Below are 18,199 nucleotides of genomic sequence, written 5' to 3'. Positions count from 1 at the left end.
ACCAATGTTAGCTTATCTGAGGAGAGATGTTATGTTCATCCTGGATACAGTTGCCAATAACAATGAGATCAAAACAGTGCTGTCACAAACACTGGAAAGTGTGTCATATTATAGCATCTGTGAACTTAATACTGATATCTTCTAAATGCTGTAATTATATGATAAAGAATAAACTTTTGGCAATGTTTTATTGTAGAAGATTTACTGCTAGAGTAGATTATGCATCACTGAAATGGTTGATGAACCTTACAGAACTAGAAGGTACTTTTGCACATTAGATCACAAGATTGCAGGAATGAATTTTCACTTTACTACACTGAATGTGCCAACAGCTTGGAAATGCAGATGAACTATCTCAGCAGTAGTTGAATTGCTTGTCCTTTTGTAGTGTTGATCCTTTACATATGTTGCATTAGAACCTTAAGTCTCAGCCCTGATGATAACCAATGTAATTCTGAGCATTCTACTTATGAATGGATACTGAATATGATGCAGGAAAGTTAAAGGAGAAATTAAAGGACCCTGCAGCAAGATTGGTGAATGTAGTACAAAAGCTCATAACATTTGGAAATTGGAAGTACAGGGAAGAGTGTTAAACATTACTGCTACCCACAAAGAACTGTCTGAACTGTGATACAGCTAGTGGTTCTGAAACCTCTCATACTGAAGATTTTCTGAACATTACACAACATGCAAACTCAAGGGTATCAGAGAGTGCCTCATGCTACTCTACACCCGTAGACGTTGTTTTACTGACTACATTTCCACAGACATATACAACATTGATTTAAACACTGCACTGTAGCTGAGAAAAAGAATCATCTGTACCAGAGAAAACTTCATCTAGTGAATAGTACTGGATATTGCCATACCCCTCATAGTAATGGACCACTGTAATCATTTCATTTTATAACAACACAGGCTTGCAAATTTAAACTTCATAAAAGGTGTTTTGGTTTTGATAACGTATTTTCTGTAATTCATCTATGCAAATTTAAAAAATAATATTCATTTTTTTCTGTCAAGTAAGGATTTTTTACAAATCAAGAAGGAAAAAAAAACTCTTACTTTATCAAATTATTACAGATCATTATTTTGTTTACCACAACGAACATTTTTATCATTATATTTGTTAACAAAAATACAAACAAACTGAAGAAAAGGGAGAACATTGATGTCAAATGAATATGCATCCTCATTCATTCTGATTTTTTTTTTGTGAAATCTACGTCTTTCAGTCCCAAAACTACGTGTTATGAAAAATCTATAAGTGATGGAGAAAAATGGATATAATTTACGGGTTTAGCAATGCATTAATTGCTGTAGAACATGTAAAAATATCAAGACAATAAAACCATCGCAGGCCTGTGTAATTTGCTAAGTGAGCTAAAGAAGGTGTACCAGTTAGTGTATTTGCTAAAACCTATACACTCGGTTTTGTCAAAGCATGCATGTCCTTTTACGTCCAAAATGTAATTAAGTAACTTTATTATCAAAATATTAAGAAGTTTGCATCATAATATAATTTCTAATTCAGATTTTTATATTATATTAGTTTTGATTCCATAATTTCAAGAGGAAATATTTGAATATATTCTCAATCTTCACTTATTTGTGTCATGTGACATATTTCCTCTCTAAATTTTCCTTTTCAGATTTTATTTTTTTAATCATATACAAGTCCAACCAATTAGAAACATATCCTGTAAATATTGAATGGCTAAAATATAAAATTTGAGCCTCCCACCTTCTCAATTTGAGGAGATATATAAATTCAAATCCATCAGTGAAGCCTCTTCATACTTATCATAGCTTTGAAGGAATTTTATCTAAACTGTGTGTTCTTATTTGATGGGTATATTTGAAACCAACAGAAAGAACACACTAAATGATACCTAAAACCTAACAGTTACAATTCAAGTCTATTTCTATCTTCTTTAATTAAATACAGTTTCTTATTAAGTGCAAATTAATTATTTCATTTTAACCAACCAGAACACAATCAGTTAGTGCATGATTACTTTGTTTTCAGCTAATATAAAATTTATTTTGTTTTTAGTAGTTTCACAATTAGTCTAATCTCTATTATTCTACCTGCAATAGATCACTACATGTCTTTTTGGATACTAGATCCATTCTTGAAATATTGCAGTGATTACACCCTTTTCTTTTCTTCTCTCTTTATTGGAGTTTTATCTCAGTAAACACAATCAGTGGGTTGGTTACTCATAGCTTTAAGGTAGATCCTCCCACTGGCTCAGTGATATATCTTAAGGCTTATAATGCTAAAGACAAATGCAAACAAACTTTAAGCTAAAACTTTTTTAAAAACCCTATTATTATTAAAAGTAGAAGGTAGTTATAATAAATAGAGTTGCAACCTTAGCTTACATTTATAAAAAAAGACATAATTGATACTAGGTATGACAAAGGAAAAGCTAAGTTAGGAACAGTTAAAGGACCAAGATCCAATTTGAACCCACTTCTCCTGCAGCAAAATTCTTTTTTGTTTATGAATATCCTCAACAGTGTTTCCTTTAACTGTAAAGGTTTTAGAAATTTGTCACTGTTTTACTTTGATAAAAGCTTTCAAAATTCTAGCTTGAACTTTTCTCATTTTCCTGTTCAGTATTGCATTTTCAAAGGATAATTGAAGTTATTTTTTGTTATTGTTGTTTCATCAAAGGTTATCATTTGTATATACAATAAAGTACTATAATGTTTCCATATTTAGGAATCTCAATTCCATCGCAGCCCATGTTCCTCACAGCCCTTCTTTGTGCTTTGAGACAACACCATAAGGCTCATCTTCACACACACTGGCTCAGTTTGCTTATATCTTCATTGAGATTTGCTGGTCGTTCTCTCACTCATCTTGTCCTTTCTGTGGTCAGCCAGCTTTGTCACAACTTAGAAGATGCTGTTAAAATTCACATTATCACAGAAGATTGTATTAGGTGAGTTTGTTGTTGTACTTGTCCCAACCAAAATAAATATTAGAGAATTCTTTGATGAACATGAAATTAATAGGTAATGCTGAAGGCCAACTTACTGCATTAAGTTACAATTCTATGTTTTACAAAAGATTATAATTTTCTTAAATATTAACATTTGACATTATAACAAAGCTTTTAAAAAAAACATCATTGAAACTACGGATAGGTGGATACAATGACACATGAAGACATTACGTCTGTCATGGGGAAATAATAGTTGAGTTGGTTTTCCACTGCCTCCTTTAAATGGATATAATTTATTTGTCTGGTATACCCAGGTCAACAACAAAGGGAGCATATTGATGTAATAGCAGGAAACAAATCATAGACCTTCAGGTTCACAGTTTAGGCTTCCTAACCACTAGTCCACACCCAACCTGATAAGAAACTTACTATAAATGTATTTACAATCAATATCATTGATTATATAAATAATAGTCTATTATCACAAGCAGTTCACTACTGCTAAAAAACTCAGTTTTACAAAAATATGTTTTACTTATTATAGTCAGGTTTCTTTCACAAAAGAGGGTAACTTTAAGAACTTGTGATTGAATGTGAAGGAGAATATATAACAATGTGTCAACCAAAATATATCTGCTATATACAGTGTTAATACCACAACCTTGCAGAATACTATTTAACAGAATGGATATATAAATCTTATCTGTTGTGAGCTTTATTAGAAATAGAATATTAATGTTAAATACCAGTCTTACAAAATGCTGCTTTGCACTGTACATATCAGTTATAGTCAGTTTGGTTATTAAGAGGACATTAATAATAAATACCACAGTGTTACACAATGTTGCTTTGCACCTCACATGTAGATATTGGTTATATTAATAGAAAGGATGTAAATGGTAAATACCACAGTCTTACACAATGCTGCTTTGCACCTTACGTGTTTATAGTAATTATAATCAGCTTTGTTATAAAAAGGAGGTTAATGATAAGTACCATAGTCTTAGAGAATGCTGCTTTGCATCATACATGTAGTTTTAATTGTAATCAGTTTGGTTACAGAGTGGAAGATAATCTTAAATACCACAGTCTAAGAATATTCAGCTTTGCTACAGAAAGGAAGTTAATGGAAATACCACATTCTTACAGAATTCTGCTTTGCACCATACATGTAGTTTTAAATTATAGTCAACTTTGTTACAGAATGGAGGCTAATGTTGAGTACCACAGTATTGCAGAATGCTGTTTTACATCATATGTGTAGATATGAATTATAATCAGTTTGGCTACAGAAAGGAAGTTAATGGAAATACCAAAGTCTTACAGAATGCTGCTTCACACTATACATGTGAATATAGATGATAGTCAGCTTTGTAGCTTAGAGGAGGTTAATGTTAAATACTACAGTCTTAGAAAATGAAGCTTTACATCATACATGTAGATATCTATATAATTATAGCCACTCTTTGTTTGGAATGCTCCCTTTATCAGTAATGTTCGACTCTGTTAGTGATGTTTCAATTGGCTCAGTGGTTTGTCTCAAGTAGAAGTCTTGAGTTCAAATCCCAGTTGAGTTGGGATTTCTTTATAACTTTATTTAATTAGTAATTGATGTTGTTTATAGAAAGATACTACAATATTAAGAAAAAAATAACATAATACTTTACATTATGGATTTGGATTATCTGTTAACATTAGGTTACAAAGATTGGGTGTTACAGTGGTTATAGCACTTGACTATCACGTGGAAGTCTAAAGTTCAAATATTAAAATATCATAGTATTATAGAACACTGATTGATAGAAACCCTATAACCTGATTGCTTTTGAAAAGTGGACCTTTCTTCTTCAGGGGCAAACTGATTCCCAGTTTGTCTCTGAATATGAAAAGTCCACCTTTCAAAAGTGCTAGGGTTTTAGGGTTTTATCATTATATATTAAGACTTCTTGAACTTTTGTGTTTTACCGACATCATGGACAATACAGGGATTTATACCGTAAGTTTTATTTATAGTAATACAATTTGGCAGAAAGCTGCTTTACACTTGTTTAATTTTTTAGATTTCACTTCTTCTCTCTCCAGTTCTAATTATTCCTAGCTCTTTCAGTAGCAATAGCTTATGAGTACTTGTAATGCATTATAATAAGGTGTCCTTCCTTTTTCCCACCTCTCTCCAGTCACTTTAATCTGTTCAGAATAAAGGTATGAACCTTTATAATTAAGTGCATCATGCTTTATGCAAGCCTTTATACATTTGACAGAGTAATGCAATTTATAATGTTCTCTCAAGCTTTTTTTTTTCCACTGAGTTGAGCAGTGAATCAAGGTGGTGATTCTTAGTTGGCATCCTTTCTTCTCTTCTAGTTGCTGTTCAATACATGGAACCTGATGATTCCTCAAGAAAAAGATCGTATCTGCAACTTTTTCATCTATCTCAGTTACACTTTGCTGTTTTTTTGTCGGCTTATTTCTTTGTGAGGTTGCTCTATTCTTACCCCCTCTTTATTTCATCCATGGGAATTCTGGTATTCTATTATGTAAGAAATAAGATGTAGTTGATACAACAATACTTTATTAAAATATGCTTTAAACATAAATTACTTGCTTTTTGAATCATGCTCCTTCTCCTTCCAACTTCAGTCACTTGCATTGTGGATTAAACTGATGCATAATAGGTTTCAGCATGAATATGGGCAAGGGAATCATGAATGGAATGTGAGGAGGACCCTGATTCTGTTCTGATCGACATCAGTAAAGATGATCATAATCCTATTTATTTTCTATTGCCAAAACCACTGGCAATTGTAGTTTCATTAAAAGCCATGAATATTGGATATGTCTGTTAGATTTAACATTTTGTGATACAGCAGACATTTCTTTTAACATATTTCATTACATGAAAGTAATATCGTTGTAATTCTGTGTTAGGTAAGTGATAGTATCATATGCAAGTGTGGATTAAGGGTCAGATGGGCCTGGGGCTAAATTGTTTTACAAGTCCTATTATGATTGCTACTAAAAACTAAGATAAAAAACTAAACCTCAATATATGTTTTACTTTTGGAGACAATGGGAAAATAATACCCACAGACTTGCAAGATTCATTTACAAATTAATGAATAATATTGGATTTTTCTTGAAAAGGAAAAGTTGTGCTCCAACACAGATGAAATATGCATTTGGACAGCAAAGCATATAGACAGAAAGAAACTACTTACACGTAAACTCAACATCTCACGCATTCACTGCACACACACATACTTAGATTACACTGGTACTCACATAGTATGCCCAGCAGTAGTAGCAGGCCATGTCATCTGTACTTGGTTAAAACTACTGATTTCATGGCTTTTTTTTGTGGCAAAAGGATTTATGATCTGTTTCGTGTTAAGCAATTTTAACAAGTCATTTTCTATGCACAAAAGTGCCAGTGTATTTAGTCTGTCTTAGCACATTGTTGATCAAAATGTGTTCTGTATCCTTTTTAGCATCGAGAATGACCTTTCTCCTGAGCAGTTGCTTGACATGAGGCACAGGTACACCTTTAAGACTATCAAGATGTTTTGGAATGTTGATTTAAGAGATTGGTCACACATCATTCTCAGCATACCTTGATCCTTTGATTCTGAAGGTTTTTCAATGAACCTTAAATTGTACAGTTTCTTCCTCTGTGAAACTCTCCAAGTCCATAAGATACGTACTAATCAGCTTTTTAGTAGCATTGCAGAGGTCTTCTGTAGGCATTGACTTTTATGTTTTGTGGAAACCCAAATTTGCAACTTTCATGTTCATATGTCACTATTCTGTTGTCTAGTGCATGTGACAGTTTGTCAGTTATTGTTAAGAAAGTATGAACTTCAGATTGAGTAGAGGGTGAAAATTCACTCTCTTCAGCATCCTCTTTGTCCCATTCTGTGTTTCTCTTACTTTTCCTTTATCTTTCAACCTTATATGTCTTGCATCCTGACAGTTCTTTATCCTTTTCCTAATATTCAGGAAATGAATTATGTTATTCCTGCACAAATGTCTTTTTTAGCAGATGAGAAACTGTACTGACATCCATTTGGAAATTTTATAGTGGATGGCTTATCTTGTAAAACCTCTCTAGGATAACTTTCTATAATTCTGTCATTATACCTATTTGTAGTTGTTCCAATTGTATCATAAGGCTTCTTGACTCAAAGTGCACTTGAGGCTTTTCAGAGTCATCTTCTGTAATGGAAGCAAGAACTTGTGTTATGGCATTGTACCCTATTTTTAAGGCTCGTATTGTGTCTGAATGAGCTTTATCTTGTGTCTGATAACCTATTTATTGTCAGAAGCACTAGTTGTTTAAACACACATCATATAGGTGCTTCCACAGGTGGGTTCAAGCTGATAAAAATACAAAGTTTTTGCTCAGTGGCAGAGAATAAACACGTTTCAATAGAGCTGTTCATAGTGCATTGTCCAACCAAACTGAGTGAATGAGCATACCAGGGAAAATAGTCTGCTAGGGGGTTCTTCTCTTTGATCAAGGCTTGCATGCCAACAAATTTGCCACTCATATTAGATGCATTGTCATAACACTGCCCACTGCAATCTTGAATTTTTATATCATTCTTTTCAAGGAAATTAATGAGAATTCTAGCAAGTTCTGCTCCTGTGTGATTGATTATCAGTAAGAATGCGCAAATCTCTCTACATGTCTACCATCTAGAATGTACCTAAAGATTATTGTTAGTTGATCTGTGGGGGATATGTCTGGAGTAAAATCAGCAGACATTGAGTGTTGCTTGGATGTTTTGATTTCCTGGATAATGGCTGTGAGTATTTTGTTGTATAGGATTTTTATGAATTCAACACAAACAGTTGAGGATAAGTATAAAACATGACCTTTTCCCTTATTTTGTGTTTTTGAATGTATTCAGCAAGGTGTATATCATACTCATTAAATAACTCTAGTATTCCTCTGTAATTGCCATTATGCACTGAACCAACTACTTCACTTCCTCTGAATGCTAGCTCTCTGGATGATAGAAACTTTATGACATAGAGAATACGCTCTAGAACTTGTTGCCAGTATTTTTTCTTTGACTCCATCTTCTCTGTTCAAGTCTTGTTAATTTGTCTGCTTTTTGCTTTACAAATAATAAATATGGTGATGCAACTTTGATACAACAAGCATGCTCGTGCCGTCTAGTTTTAAGTCAGAGTAACTAGTTGTAGCTAGCAAAGATGTTTCCATTGCCTTTGCCAAAAATTTGCATATAATGGAAAAGATGTTCCCCTTCCATGGTAATTAGCAAAGCCAGTCTCTTTTTTTTAACCTTTTCTCCATTCAATTGCTCATGATAAAAGTCTTTGAGCATTGGTTTTTATACTTGTTACCTAGAATTGATTTTGTACATGCACCAAAATCTGCATCCATTTACTGGCAAGAAGTAATCCCCACCCACAAGCAAAATCCATCATTTCATCAGAAATTTGTGTCCATGTACCACTATCAAATATAAATGATGGGTTTATATCTTCAGTGACATTGCAAGAATGGATTTCTTCCTGTTGGTAGGGGCTTGATTCAATTTGATGAGGTTGACAGTCATCAGCATTGAGAATAGTAGTCTCTACATGATTGTTTTCACATTCTTAATTGGTAGTTATGTTTTTCATACTTTGTGGTTGAAGGCAAGGGCTCAATTTGATATGATGAGGTTGACGGTCATCAGCATTGCAAGATTTAGATTCTACATTGTTGTTTCTATTGTTTTAGCTGTTGAGAGTTTTGGCACTAGAGAATGATGCCCATAAATCCATTAGCTTCCTAGTTTTAGCTATTACTTTCTCTACTTTTTTTTCTTCCTCTTTTTTTTTGACTGTAGCTTTTCTCAACCATTATTGTGTTTGTACATTTGTATAATAGATAAGATGAAAACTAACTCTCTCACTACAGGCTCGATCCCAGGGGCCGACCTCATAACCATTTTGTGTTTTTTATACTTTTCATACTATAACTTTTAATACAGCATGCATATCTTCAAGAAACTTTGCAAGTTAGCAGTAAATATTACAAGGCTTTAGTACTCAAGATATCAGATTTTTTTATTAAATTTTAAGAATTTTTAAGTAATGATTATTTGTACATTTTTCTTTTTTGAATGTGAACTATCCAACATGCAAAGTAATTTTTATTTTAAGATTAAGAATACTTTTATGCATAAGAAAATTGTCATATTTCACATGCAAAATGTTTATAACCTCATAATAACCTCCAGATAATTATCAAACGTTTTTGTTAGAAAAAACTTTACATTGTATTTCTTATTTTCACTGTTGTATCTCTGTATAGGTTTAGTCAATTTGATCGACCTCCTAACCAACATAAAAAAATTAGGAAATAGATATAAGTTACGCTTTTTTCATTCTAGAATAACTAAAAAATTATAACAAGAAACCACAAAAGTTTAATCTAAATAGCTTAAATCTCATAACATTATACATCAATATATATTTATTATTTTTATTTTATTACCTTTCAGCCATGTCTAACTATCAGAAGTTGCAATGATGTGGTACACATGCACTCATGTTACCATATCCAATACTATAAAACTAGCTTTTACAAAGTGATATGTCTTCAGTTTGTTTTAATGAACCAGTATATTGTTAAATACAGTCACATTTCAGTTATAATTCATTACATATCAGGGTTTGATATTAACTTTTTATATCACTAAACCAGTTGTGTTTCCTTGTTAGACTGTTTCAATTTATCAAATTACAAAGATGAAATAGGTTGTCTTGAGTAGAACAATTTCAATGTATATCTTTATCGACAGTAAACTTCGAAAGAAATAAAAATCAATTATGAAAAATTTTTTTCTTATATTGCTTTTGATTTCAATATTTGTACCAACACTGGTGTAAAAATAAGCATGATAAATAAAATAGTCTAAAAATTACAAAAACATTAGTGATCTTTATCACATATTACACTATATTCAACACATAGCATCCTTCAGAAAGTCACTACACATGTGCATCTTTACATATCAGATGGAAAATAATCTTTTTTTTTTTCATCTAACTAAAAATAAAGAATAACTACATACATTAGGACATGGTACGTTGGTAAATAGATGTAAAAGTATGTTATTAAACAAAGAGGATGAATCAAAAACAGCAAAAGAAAACAAATACAAAGTAAAGAAAAATAACAAATGATAATTATTGTATTATTCCAGGTCAAGGAAAATAAGAAAATTTGCAGAAGTATTACATACTATTTGGATCTGTGATCATGCTCTACTTTGGCACATTTGTGAATTACAGAATATTTTGAATACATTTGTAGAAAAATAAATTAAAAGTAAAAACGATAACATTTTAAAACTTAAAACTAGAGTATTATGCTAGAATTACTTTATTCATAGCTATTACTCTAAAAGCACAGAATGTTATAATTAACATCAGTCAATACCAGTAATCTCCTATGACAAGATAATGACTTGATGTAGTAAATCCCCTCTCACATATTGCACTTGAAACTGGTATACACAAAATTATCTCAACTAGCATGATGATGTTCTTAAAAGTGTCTTTCAAGTTGGGGTTCAAGAAAAGCTTCTGATAGAATTCTTAAACATTAATGCATCTTGGCTGCTTCTTCATATGAACTTTCAGAGCTGGCCATTCTGCCTATTTCAAATGTTGAATGTCACATCCCATCCTATTTAGAACTGTGGAGTAGTATTCACACCGATTATTTACTTCATTTTCTTTGTATATTGCAATATCAGCATCAGTTTCTGGAAGGTTGATTAGATAGAATATTTGCATGTCCTTCATTAGATGGTCAGAATCTGTCACCAGTGTCTTATTCACATTGTTGATAACCAACTGAATGAGGGAATTTTGTTTTTTCTTGAGCTGTTCCTCTGTTAAATTGGGAGCATGAAGTTTCACACCTTGGAATGTATTATATTCCTCTAAACTGTTTCAGAACATCTGCAGATTTTTTTCCTGGTTTTTGCTACAGGGAAGATGTTTCAAGGACTTCCACAGCATCATGTAAACTACAACTATCCTTTTGAAACTGTAATGAAAGTTTGTTCATGATAGACAATCCATCCTTTAGAAAGTGCATGTAATGGATAAGATTGTAATCTTTCAGATGTTTAAGAATTAGCTTGGCTCTGCTCTGAACATCCACTGTCCCACACGTATCCTCTACAGTGTTCTCAAATTGAGTAATAAACACTAAATACTGCCATAAGAGGACATCAGGACATTGACTCAGATGTGACATCCATCTGGTACCTTCCAAATTTACTGGCTTTATCGTGTTCTTCTCCTTGGCTTTAGTTAACATTTGAAGCTCTTCTCAATGCTTTTGCACTGTTATGATAGTGTTTGTGTAAATTCATCAAAACAGTTTTAAGATCACTAAAGATCTTTGCATCTTTATCCTTCATTACATCTAATGCACCAAGTTCCAATCTGTGACCTACACAAGATATGGCAACAAGATGAGGCACTTAATTTTGAGTTTTACCACACTTTGCTTTTTCTCCAAGTTCACTTTTACTCCATTTGAACCAGTGCAATTAGTTTTCCTTCCAGTTCCAACCTGCATTGCCCACACTGTCCAATGCAAACTCTATTGCTGCCCAAACACCTTAGGCATGTACATGCTCCACATTTTTTATCTTTACAAAGATATATTTTTGCACAACTTCCACCACATCCCAAGCATACACAATCTCATGTTTACAAAGGGAAAAATCTGTTGCACCATCAAACATTATAAATAACATCTGTGTATTCTTCAGTAAACTGTGTGCTTCTTGTCAGATATCCTCATACATGAATTGCATAAATCTTCTACAAGCCTGATCAGCTCAATAACTATTTGGCAGCTCAACACCATTCTCAGCTTGTAAATCAAGAAGAGTTTGGTACAAAGTAAAGGGCAATTCATTCTTAGCAATGAAGTAAGCAGTGTTAAAACAAGTGAGCAATTGTGCTTTTTGACTGTCATTTAGCCTTCTGATAGCAACATCCAGGTACAGCACATGCTCCAACACTCATTCTTATCTCCACTTTTCCAGTATATGAACAAAACACTGTGCACAATTACTTTTTCATCCATTCCAAGACATGCCTTCTTTGAGCTGATATATGTAATGTACTTGCATCATGTTTTTTCAAAGAATCAGTTCTAAAATTATTTGTTCCCATGACAAATGTACATTCCTTCTCACACTTTCTACATGGAACACATCAGATGTTCACTCTCATTGTACTCTACCCATTTAAATTCATTCTTTTGCTTAGGATAGAACATTTTTTTTTCCTTTTTTGGGTTCATCCCTTTCTTTTGGTATTTTTTTCTCTCCTCTTCCCTTCTCTTCCTCACCCTCTGAAGAAGTTTAACCGAATTTAAATAAAGAATTCCTACTTTCACCTTGTGTCATGAGGTTAACAGTTGTACAGTGGTCAAGAATGTTGTAATAATTTTAATGTTTATTTAACTTCATATGATGGAATACTTTCTTCATAATCTTCAAAAGAATTTGGAACAAATTTAATTATCTTTCTATTTTTCTCAATATTTAATATTGGATGCCTTGTATTATATATCCTTCAATTAATGATGTTTTCAAGTTGTCAATGAATTATTTACAACTGTTAAGTGGAACAATGTAGACCCACAAGTAATTATGGATTTTTCATGGGAAAACAGTTTGCAAATTATTTTCAAGAAACACAAACAAGTCATACAATAACAACTCATAAAAACTTAAAATACCTTATTACATTACCTTACCTTATCAGTGATTATTGAACTCTTTTTCTTCAACAAAATCTGAAGCCTTTGAGAATGAATAATTGAAATATATAGGTATCTTCAATCTAACCTAGCAAGTTATGTTTAGTCATATTCTAGCCCTACTGCTTGGTCATTGCAAGCTATGAGGGAGGAACCTGGCTGACATCATTATGAAAATGTGGAGTGAAGAGATTTTGATTCGCCAAGGCCTATTATTCGATTAACATGACTAGGTCTAGCCTTGCTTAGACCTAGTATATTTTCATTGCAAACTGTATGCAAATATGCTAATTCCAAGCGGGGTTGAACCTAGTCGCACTATTTTGAAGCAAGCCAATCAAACCTCTTCACTCTACATCTCATGATTGGCTTACTCACATCACACACAAACTCTCTCTCTTGAAAAATAAGTAGACTTGGTTGAATGATTATTATTAAGTGTTTTCTTAAATAAAATGAAGACTGGTCTTTTTTTTTATATAATGGGCCTTTTTTTGAGTTCAGACCTGGGGCTACAGCCCCAACAGCTTCTGCCTTAATCTGCCCCTCATCATATGCACAAGCTTGACAAACAAAATCTTTAAAAGTTTTTTTCATACAACAGAACAATGGATGAAATTTTAAAAAATCCTTTTGTCCCCTCTGAAATTAGAGTAAATTTAACAAACTGTTATTGGTATCTACCTGTCTCTTTGTCTGTTTCTTAGCCTGTCTATGTATACTTCCATTTTTCTATATCTCAAAACTCCACTTCATTTAAAATTATTTTCATAAGTTTAATTCTGGTAATCTTAAGCTAGATTACCTTGGGGTTTTCTTAGGCCATGCCATGCTTTTTGCATTATGATGACAGATTCCAGATTTAAGTCTAATTCTCATTCATTTTGTTGTACTTATCATATTAAGAGTACTAGTTTTGAATTCATTTGCATGAACTATCTAAACTAAATTTTATGTTTAGCTGCAATAGAAAATTAGTAAATTTAACATTTTGCTATGATTTTTTCATGGACATCCTGTGTTTAAAAAATATTGTCATTTAATTTAGGGAACAATCTGCATCTAAAGAAGAATTTCATGCTCCTCCAGACTATTTGGTTACATTAGTAGAGAGCTTGACAACACTCACTCACTACTGTCTACTGGATACACCTGCTCCAATCTCCACCCCTGTTAATCAGCCACTGTTGCCACCTATGCCTTCTCAACCATATGCACCTGGAATCAATGCCTCGCAGATCATATCCAACCTTTTGCATGTCTTCTCTACTTCAGACTCTCAGAAAGTAAGCATTAAAAGTTATGATTCTATAGTGAAAGTCTTCTACATACAAAAATAATCATATGCTCATGTGTATCATGTTTGTGATTTTGAGAAATCACTAATGTATAGGAAAATGTGTATGCAGAGAAACTGTGATAGATAGATTAACGATAGTTCAGAAATTGATATACAGTTTTATTGTTAATAAGCACATAAAGCAAACACAGAAAAGGTTTTCCTCTTGTTTTGTGCCAATAAATTACTCTTTATAATGTTGTGATCACTCAGGCAAAGCATAATTTTTATAGCCTTTAATCTTATTTGGTCACAAAGCCATAAAATACAAAATCAGATCCCTCTTGCCATTCCAACCTGTTATATTCTCTCTTTCAGAAATTGCCAATAGTTCTCTCTAACATTTAATACCATATTATTTATAACCAAGAGAAAGCCACAGTTTTAATCTGTCAGTGACATGTTTTAATACATTGGTTGCTGTACAGAGAATTGTCTATTTCACTTGCAGTTTAAACTTTATTCCTATGGGAAACACATCAACAAGCTTAGCTAAATTTTTAATGGCTCTTGTCGTATAGTTAGAAAACCAGTAAAAGTGATAGTTGTAGAACATTGTCTGCTTTTTGCGTGTTATTATTCTATGTTCTTTGATGCATTATTTAATTAAGTATTACCATTAGTATATAAAAGTAGGATTGAGTTCCTCAACAGTTAACAGCAAAAAATAAATAAAAAGGCCCAGGTCAATACTATATTTCTTGTTTTTTCATGTGTATTCTTTATTTATTATTATAAAAGTAACTAAAATGTAAAAATGAGAAACTTTATAGGTTAGAATAGGTAAAATAAAGAATAATAGTAAAACATTTTCACAAGGTACACTCATGAGTAGCCCTTGATATCATAACATAAGCCCCATGTTTGCCAAGTGATTTATAAATTTTATGGAGGGGATATTACTTAGGCATGGTTCAAAGAGCAATTAAAACAATAAAATTTACGTATAAAGCGATGTATACTCTTACAAGTTTAAAGCTATTTAGAAGTGATTCTAGAAAGAACAAAAGGTGATTTAGATTTATTTCAATTTTTTTTTGGTGGTTATAAGGTCAGTCCAATTTACGAACATCATATAGAGTTAATGTAGAGAAAATAATATAAAATATAGATTTTTACTAAAAAAGTTTGAAATTTGTTTAACATATTTTAAAAATTATGCAAATTAAATCTGAGATTTTTGAGACAAAGAAAAATATTTTTAATTTTATTAGAAAATCATTTTGCACACAGAGAAGTAAAAAAAAAACAAACTAAATAAATTCATGGACAAATCTTTAATAAAAATACTTTATTTAAAAATTATTTTTTAATTTTATGTGTGTGTACAAAAGACTTAATGTTTATCAAAAGTCTGCAAAATGTTCTGATGATACACATACTGTATTAAAAGTTATAGTATGGAAACTGTAACAAGTACTTCAAATTACACCTTAACTTTATAGCTTTTACCAAGTTCGTAATCATGAAGTACTTGATTTGAAGAGTCCTGCTAGTTTTCTTACTACAGGTTCATTAAAAAAATGTTTTTCTCTTAGGATCAGTCAGCAACTAGGGAACCAGGGAGTGCCCTTGATCCAATTCTTACAACCCGCCGAGCTCTTTTGAGCAACATGCCTCGTATTTTGGCTGCCCTTACATTAGTCTGGCAAGCTGTTACTGAGTCAGAGAAGAATAGCCAAAATCAACCAGTCTCGTGGTGGATTATGGGCTCTTCAAAGGTGCTGTCTTCTGATCTCTTATATTTTATGGATAGTATTTAGGTGAAGAGTAAAGGAGCGTACATACTGTGACCTTTTTGTCATATTTTAAAGAGACTCTCATGTGTTATACCTGCAACTTTAGTACTTTCTTCAAATTGGATTTTCTCGATTTTACAGAAAATTAGTTTTATGAAAGAATTAAATGTAAATTCTCAGGTTTTTTTTATCTCACATTCTCCATGCCATTATATTTTTTAATTGAGTAATTTATTGTCATTGAAATCCTAAAACTTGGTACAAAAAGTTCTGCTGTTTTATTTTTAACTTGTTAAACATTTATGGAATGATGTGCTAATATAAATTAATCTATATAGATAATACACTTGTGTTTGTTTGTACGGAATTTTTCTTGATCAAATGCTACATACAACTCTGATATCATTAGAAAGGCCTAGATTGCATATTGCCTTTTAGATTCAGGATTACCGTATTTGTTTTTCCTTAGTCAAACTTTTCAATACAATAAGTATGGTACACAGTGGCATAATTTCATTGTCATAATGTGATGACTGGCTTAGATTTCAACTTTAGATTTGCAAAGTATTTCACACATACAACACTTAACCTACGTATAGTTTCCTAAAATATGCACATTACACTAAGTACAATTTCTATGGGCCTTCTCAACTTATTTAGTTTTAAAATATGCTTGCACAGTTTCTTCAAAACCATACATTTATCATTTTGTGAACACACATTTAGATATTTCTGCATATTCAGCTAAGTCTGCCTTCATTACAACTTTACATTTACTTTCCCTTTCAATAATCTTACTTCAGTTCATTTCATAGACTGCTATAAATACGTTATAGCTACTTTTTTTTTACTTAAGGATTTAATTCTTCATTTTTGTGAATTTCTCTGTTTCACGGTTACTGCATGACAGCATGCAGATGTCTCATGTGAATATATGTGAGAGAAGGTGAGAGTATCAAGGCTAGTGTGGCGAGTGTAAATTTGCACATGGAGGGTAGTATCAGTCGAGAAAAGCTATTTGTGAGAGGAGGTAAGTATCTATCGGAAATAAATTTTCAGTGTAGGAATATGTTAACATTCAAGTAAAGGGCATGAAAACTACTGCAAATGTTTTGCGAGTTGTGGCTATTGTATAAATTATCTAATTTCTCAAGTTATTTTAAAGTTATGTAATTAATCAAATTTGCATTGAACATTTAAAATATATTTATTTTTGACAAGGTTTTGTTTTGGGGGGAAGTCTTGTACTTGTCCACTGCCATTAAGCTGAAACAAGAAACAAATAACCCATGCACTTTTAAAAAGTCATATTGTTTTTCTTCAAAAGTGAATTGGGAAGTTAAATAAATATGAATTTTCTCTGTAAGATTATAGATCATAATATCTTTTCTTTCTTTCTGTAGACTGTGAAACAGAATATTCTCAGTCTCCTCAGTCCTATTGCTCTACACCATGGGATCAGCTTTATGGCTGCTGTTGCTGTAGTTTGGTATGATAGAAGACACAAAGGTACTTTTCCCACAAGAAAGGTAAGAATGTACAAAAATTAAAGCTCTGTGCATGTGAGTTACTCTACATAAGAAATAATTACAGAAGGAAAGCACAGCAAATTATAAAATATCCATTACTGATAAAGTTTCACTTAACTCTTTCCAGCCTGGCTGTATAAAATTGACCACTGGCTACATGTATTGTAACACTTAAGTATCTCACAAGTTTTTTTTTTTTGATGGGCATTGACTTTTGTGATAAAACATTTTAATAACTTATCATTTTTAAAAGGTTTTAGATTTTTAAAAAATATTTCCTCTTTATAAAAAATAGAAACCTGTATGAGTAAGTGCATATTACTACAGGGATTCACTGTGCTACAGCGTGCAGTCGACTGTAATGGTAGCTGCCATAGGGTGAGCAGCTCATGGTTTTATGGAAACTGTTTTTGTTCATGAAAGAAAAAACTGCTAATCAAATTGACTGAAAGGATGAGAAGTGGAACCCTTATAACCTATTTGATTGAAATAGAAATCATTCAAATGACATCTGCCAAACAATAGCCATTTGTATCTTATCTTTTCTATTTGCTAAAGTATTGCTCATGTAAGGAATCACAGTGGCACCCCACCCACCTCTTTCCATTTTTGGAAATGCTCTTTAAAATATGACATGAATGACCAATCTAAAGCTCAGAATGTCTCCCTAGTGGCTTTCTTAACCATTTTAATTTTTTAGGATTCCATCTCCTTCTTTTGAACCAAGATTTCAAGGAGGTAGGTTGTGTTTTAGTCTGCTTGAATTTTATATTTGTTTAGTCTGAAATATAGCTTAGTTACTAAACTTGATAAATTATAGT

At 32.2% G+C, this 18,199-nt stretch overlaps 1 protein-coding gene and 1 long non-coding RNA gene across 8 annotated transcripts in view; one reads left to right on the top strand and one right to left on the bottom strand.

Annotated features, from left to right (window-relative positions):
- The window catches only part of LOC106459333 (protein dopey-1-like), a 242,301-nt gene that overhangs the window by 112,738 nt on the left and 111,364 nt on the right, over positions 1 to 18,199 (top strand). For all 7 annotated transcript variants that reach the window (XR_002610553.1, XM_013918954.2, XM_022385808.1 and 4 more), the window contains 4 exons: positions 2,735 to 2,957; positions 13,820 to 14,057; positions 15,649 to 15,831; positions 17,253 to 17,378. Coding sequence is in view for 6 of the 7 variants with exons in the window: in XM_013918954.2 (XP_013774408.1) it covers positions 2,735 to 2,957; positions 13,820 to 14,057; positions 15,649 to 15,831; positions 17,253 to 17,378 (770 nt within the window). In the remaining variant the exon portion in view is untranslated. The remainder of the gene's footprint in view (positions 1 to 2,734; positions 2,958 to 13,819; positions 14,058 to 15,648; positions 15,832 to 17,252; positions 17,379 to 18,199) is intronic.
- Positions 1,172 to 11,815, bottom strand: LOC111085750. Its single transcript, XR_002610554.1, has 3 exons — positions 11,805 to 11,815; positions 4,799 to 4,805; positions 1,172 to 1,264 (listed from the first exon to the last, which is right to left on the bottom strand). It is a non-coding gene; the product is annotated as an uncharacterized LOC111085750 (long non-coding RNA).

Source organism: Limulus polyphemus, unplaced genomic scaffold, assembly GCF_000517525.1.
Source record: "Limulus polyphemus unplaced genomic scaffold, Limulus_polyphemus-2.1.2 Scaffold594, whole genome shotgun sequence".
Taxonomy (NCBI): domain Eukaryota; kingdom Metazoa; phylum Arthropoda; class Merostomata; order Xiphosura; family Limulidae; genus Limulus; species Limulus polyphemus.
This window is presented reverse-complemented; position numbering and strand designations above follow the sequence as displayed.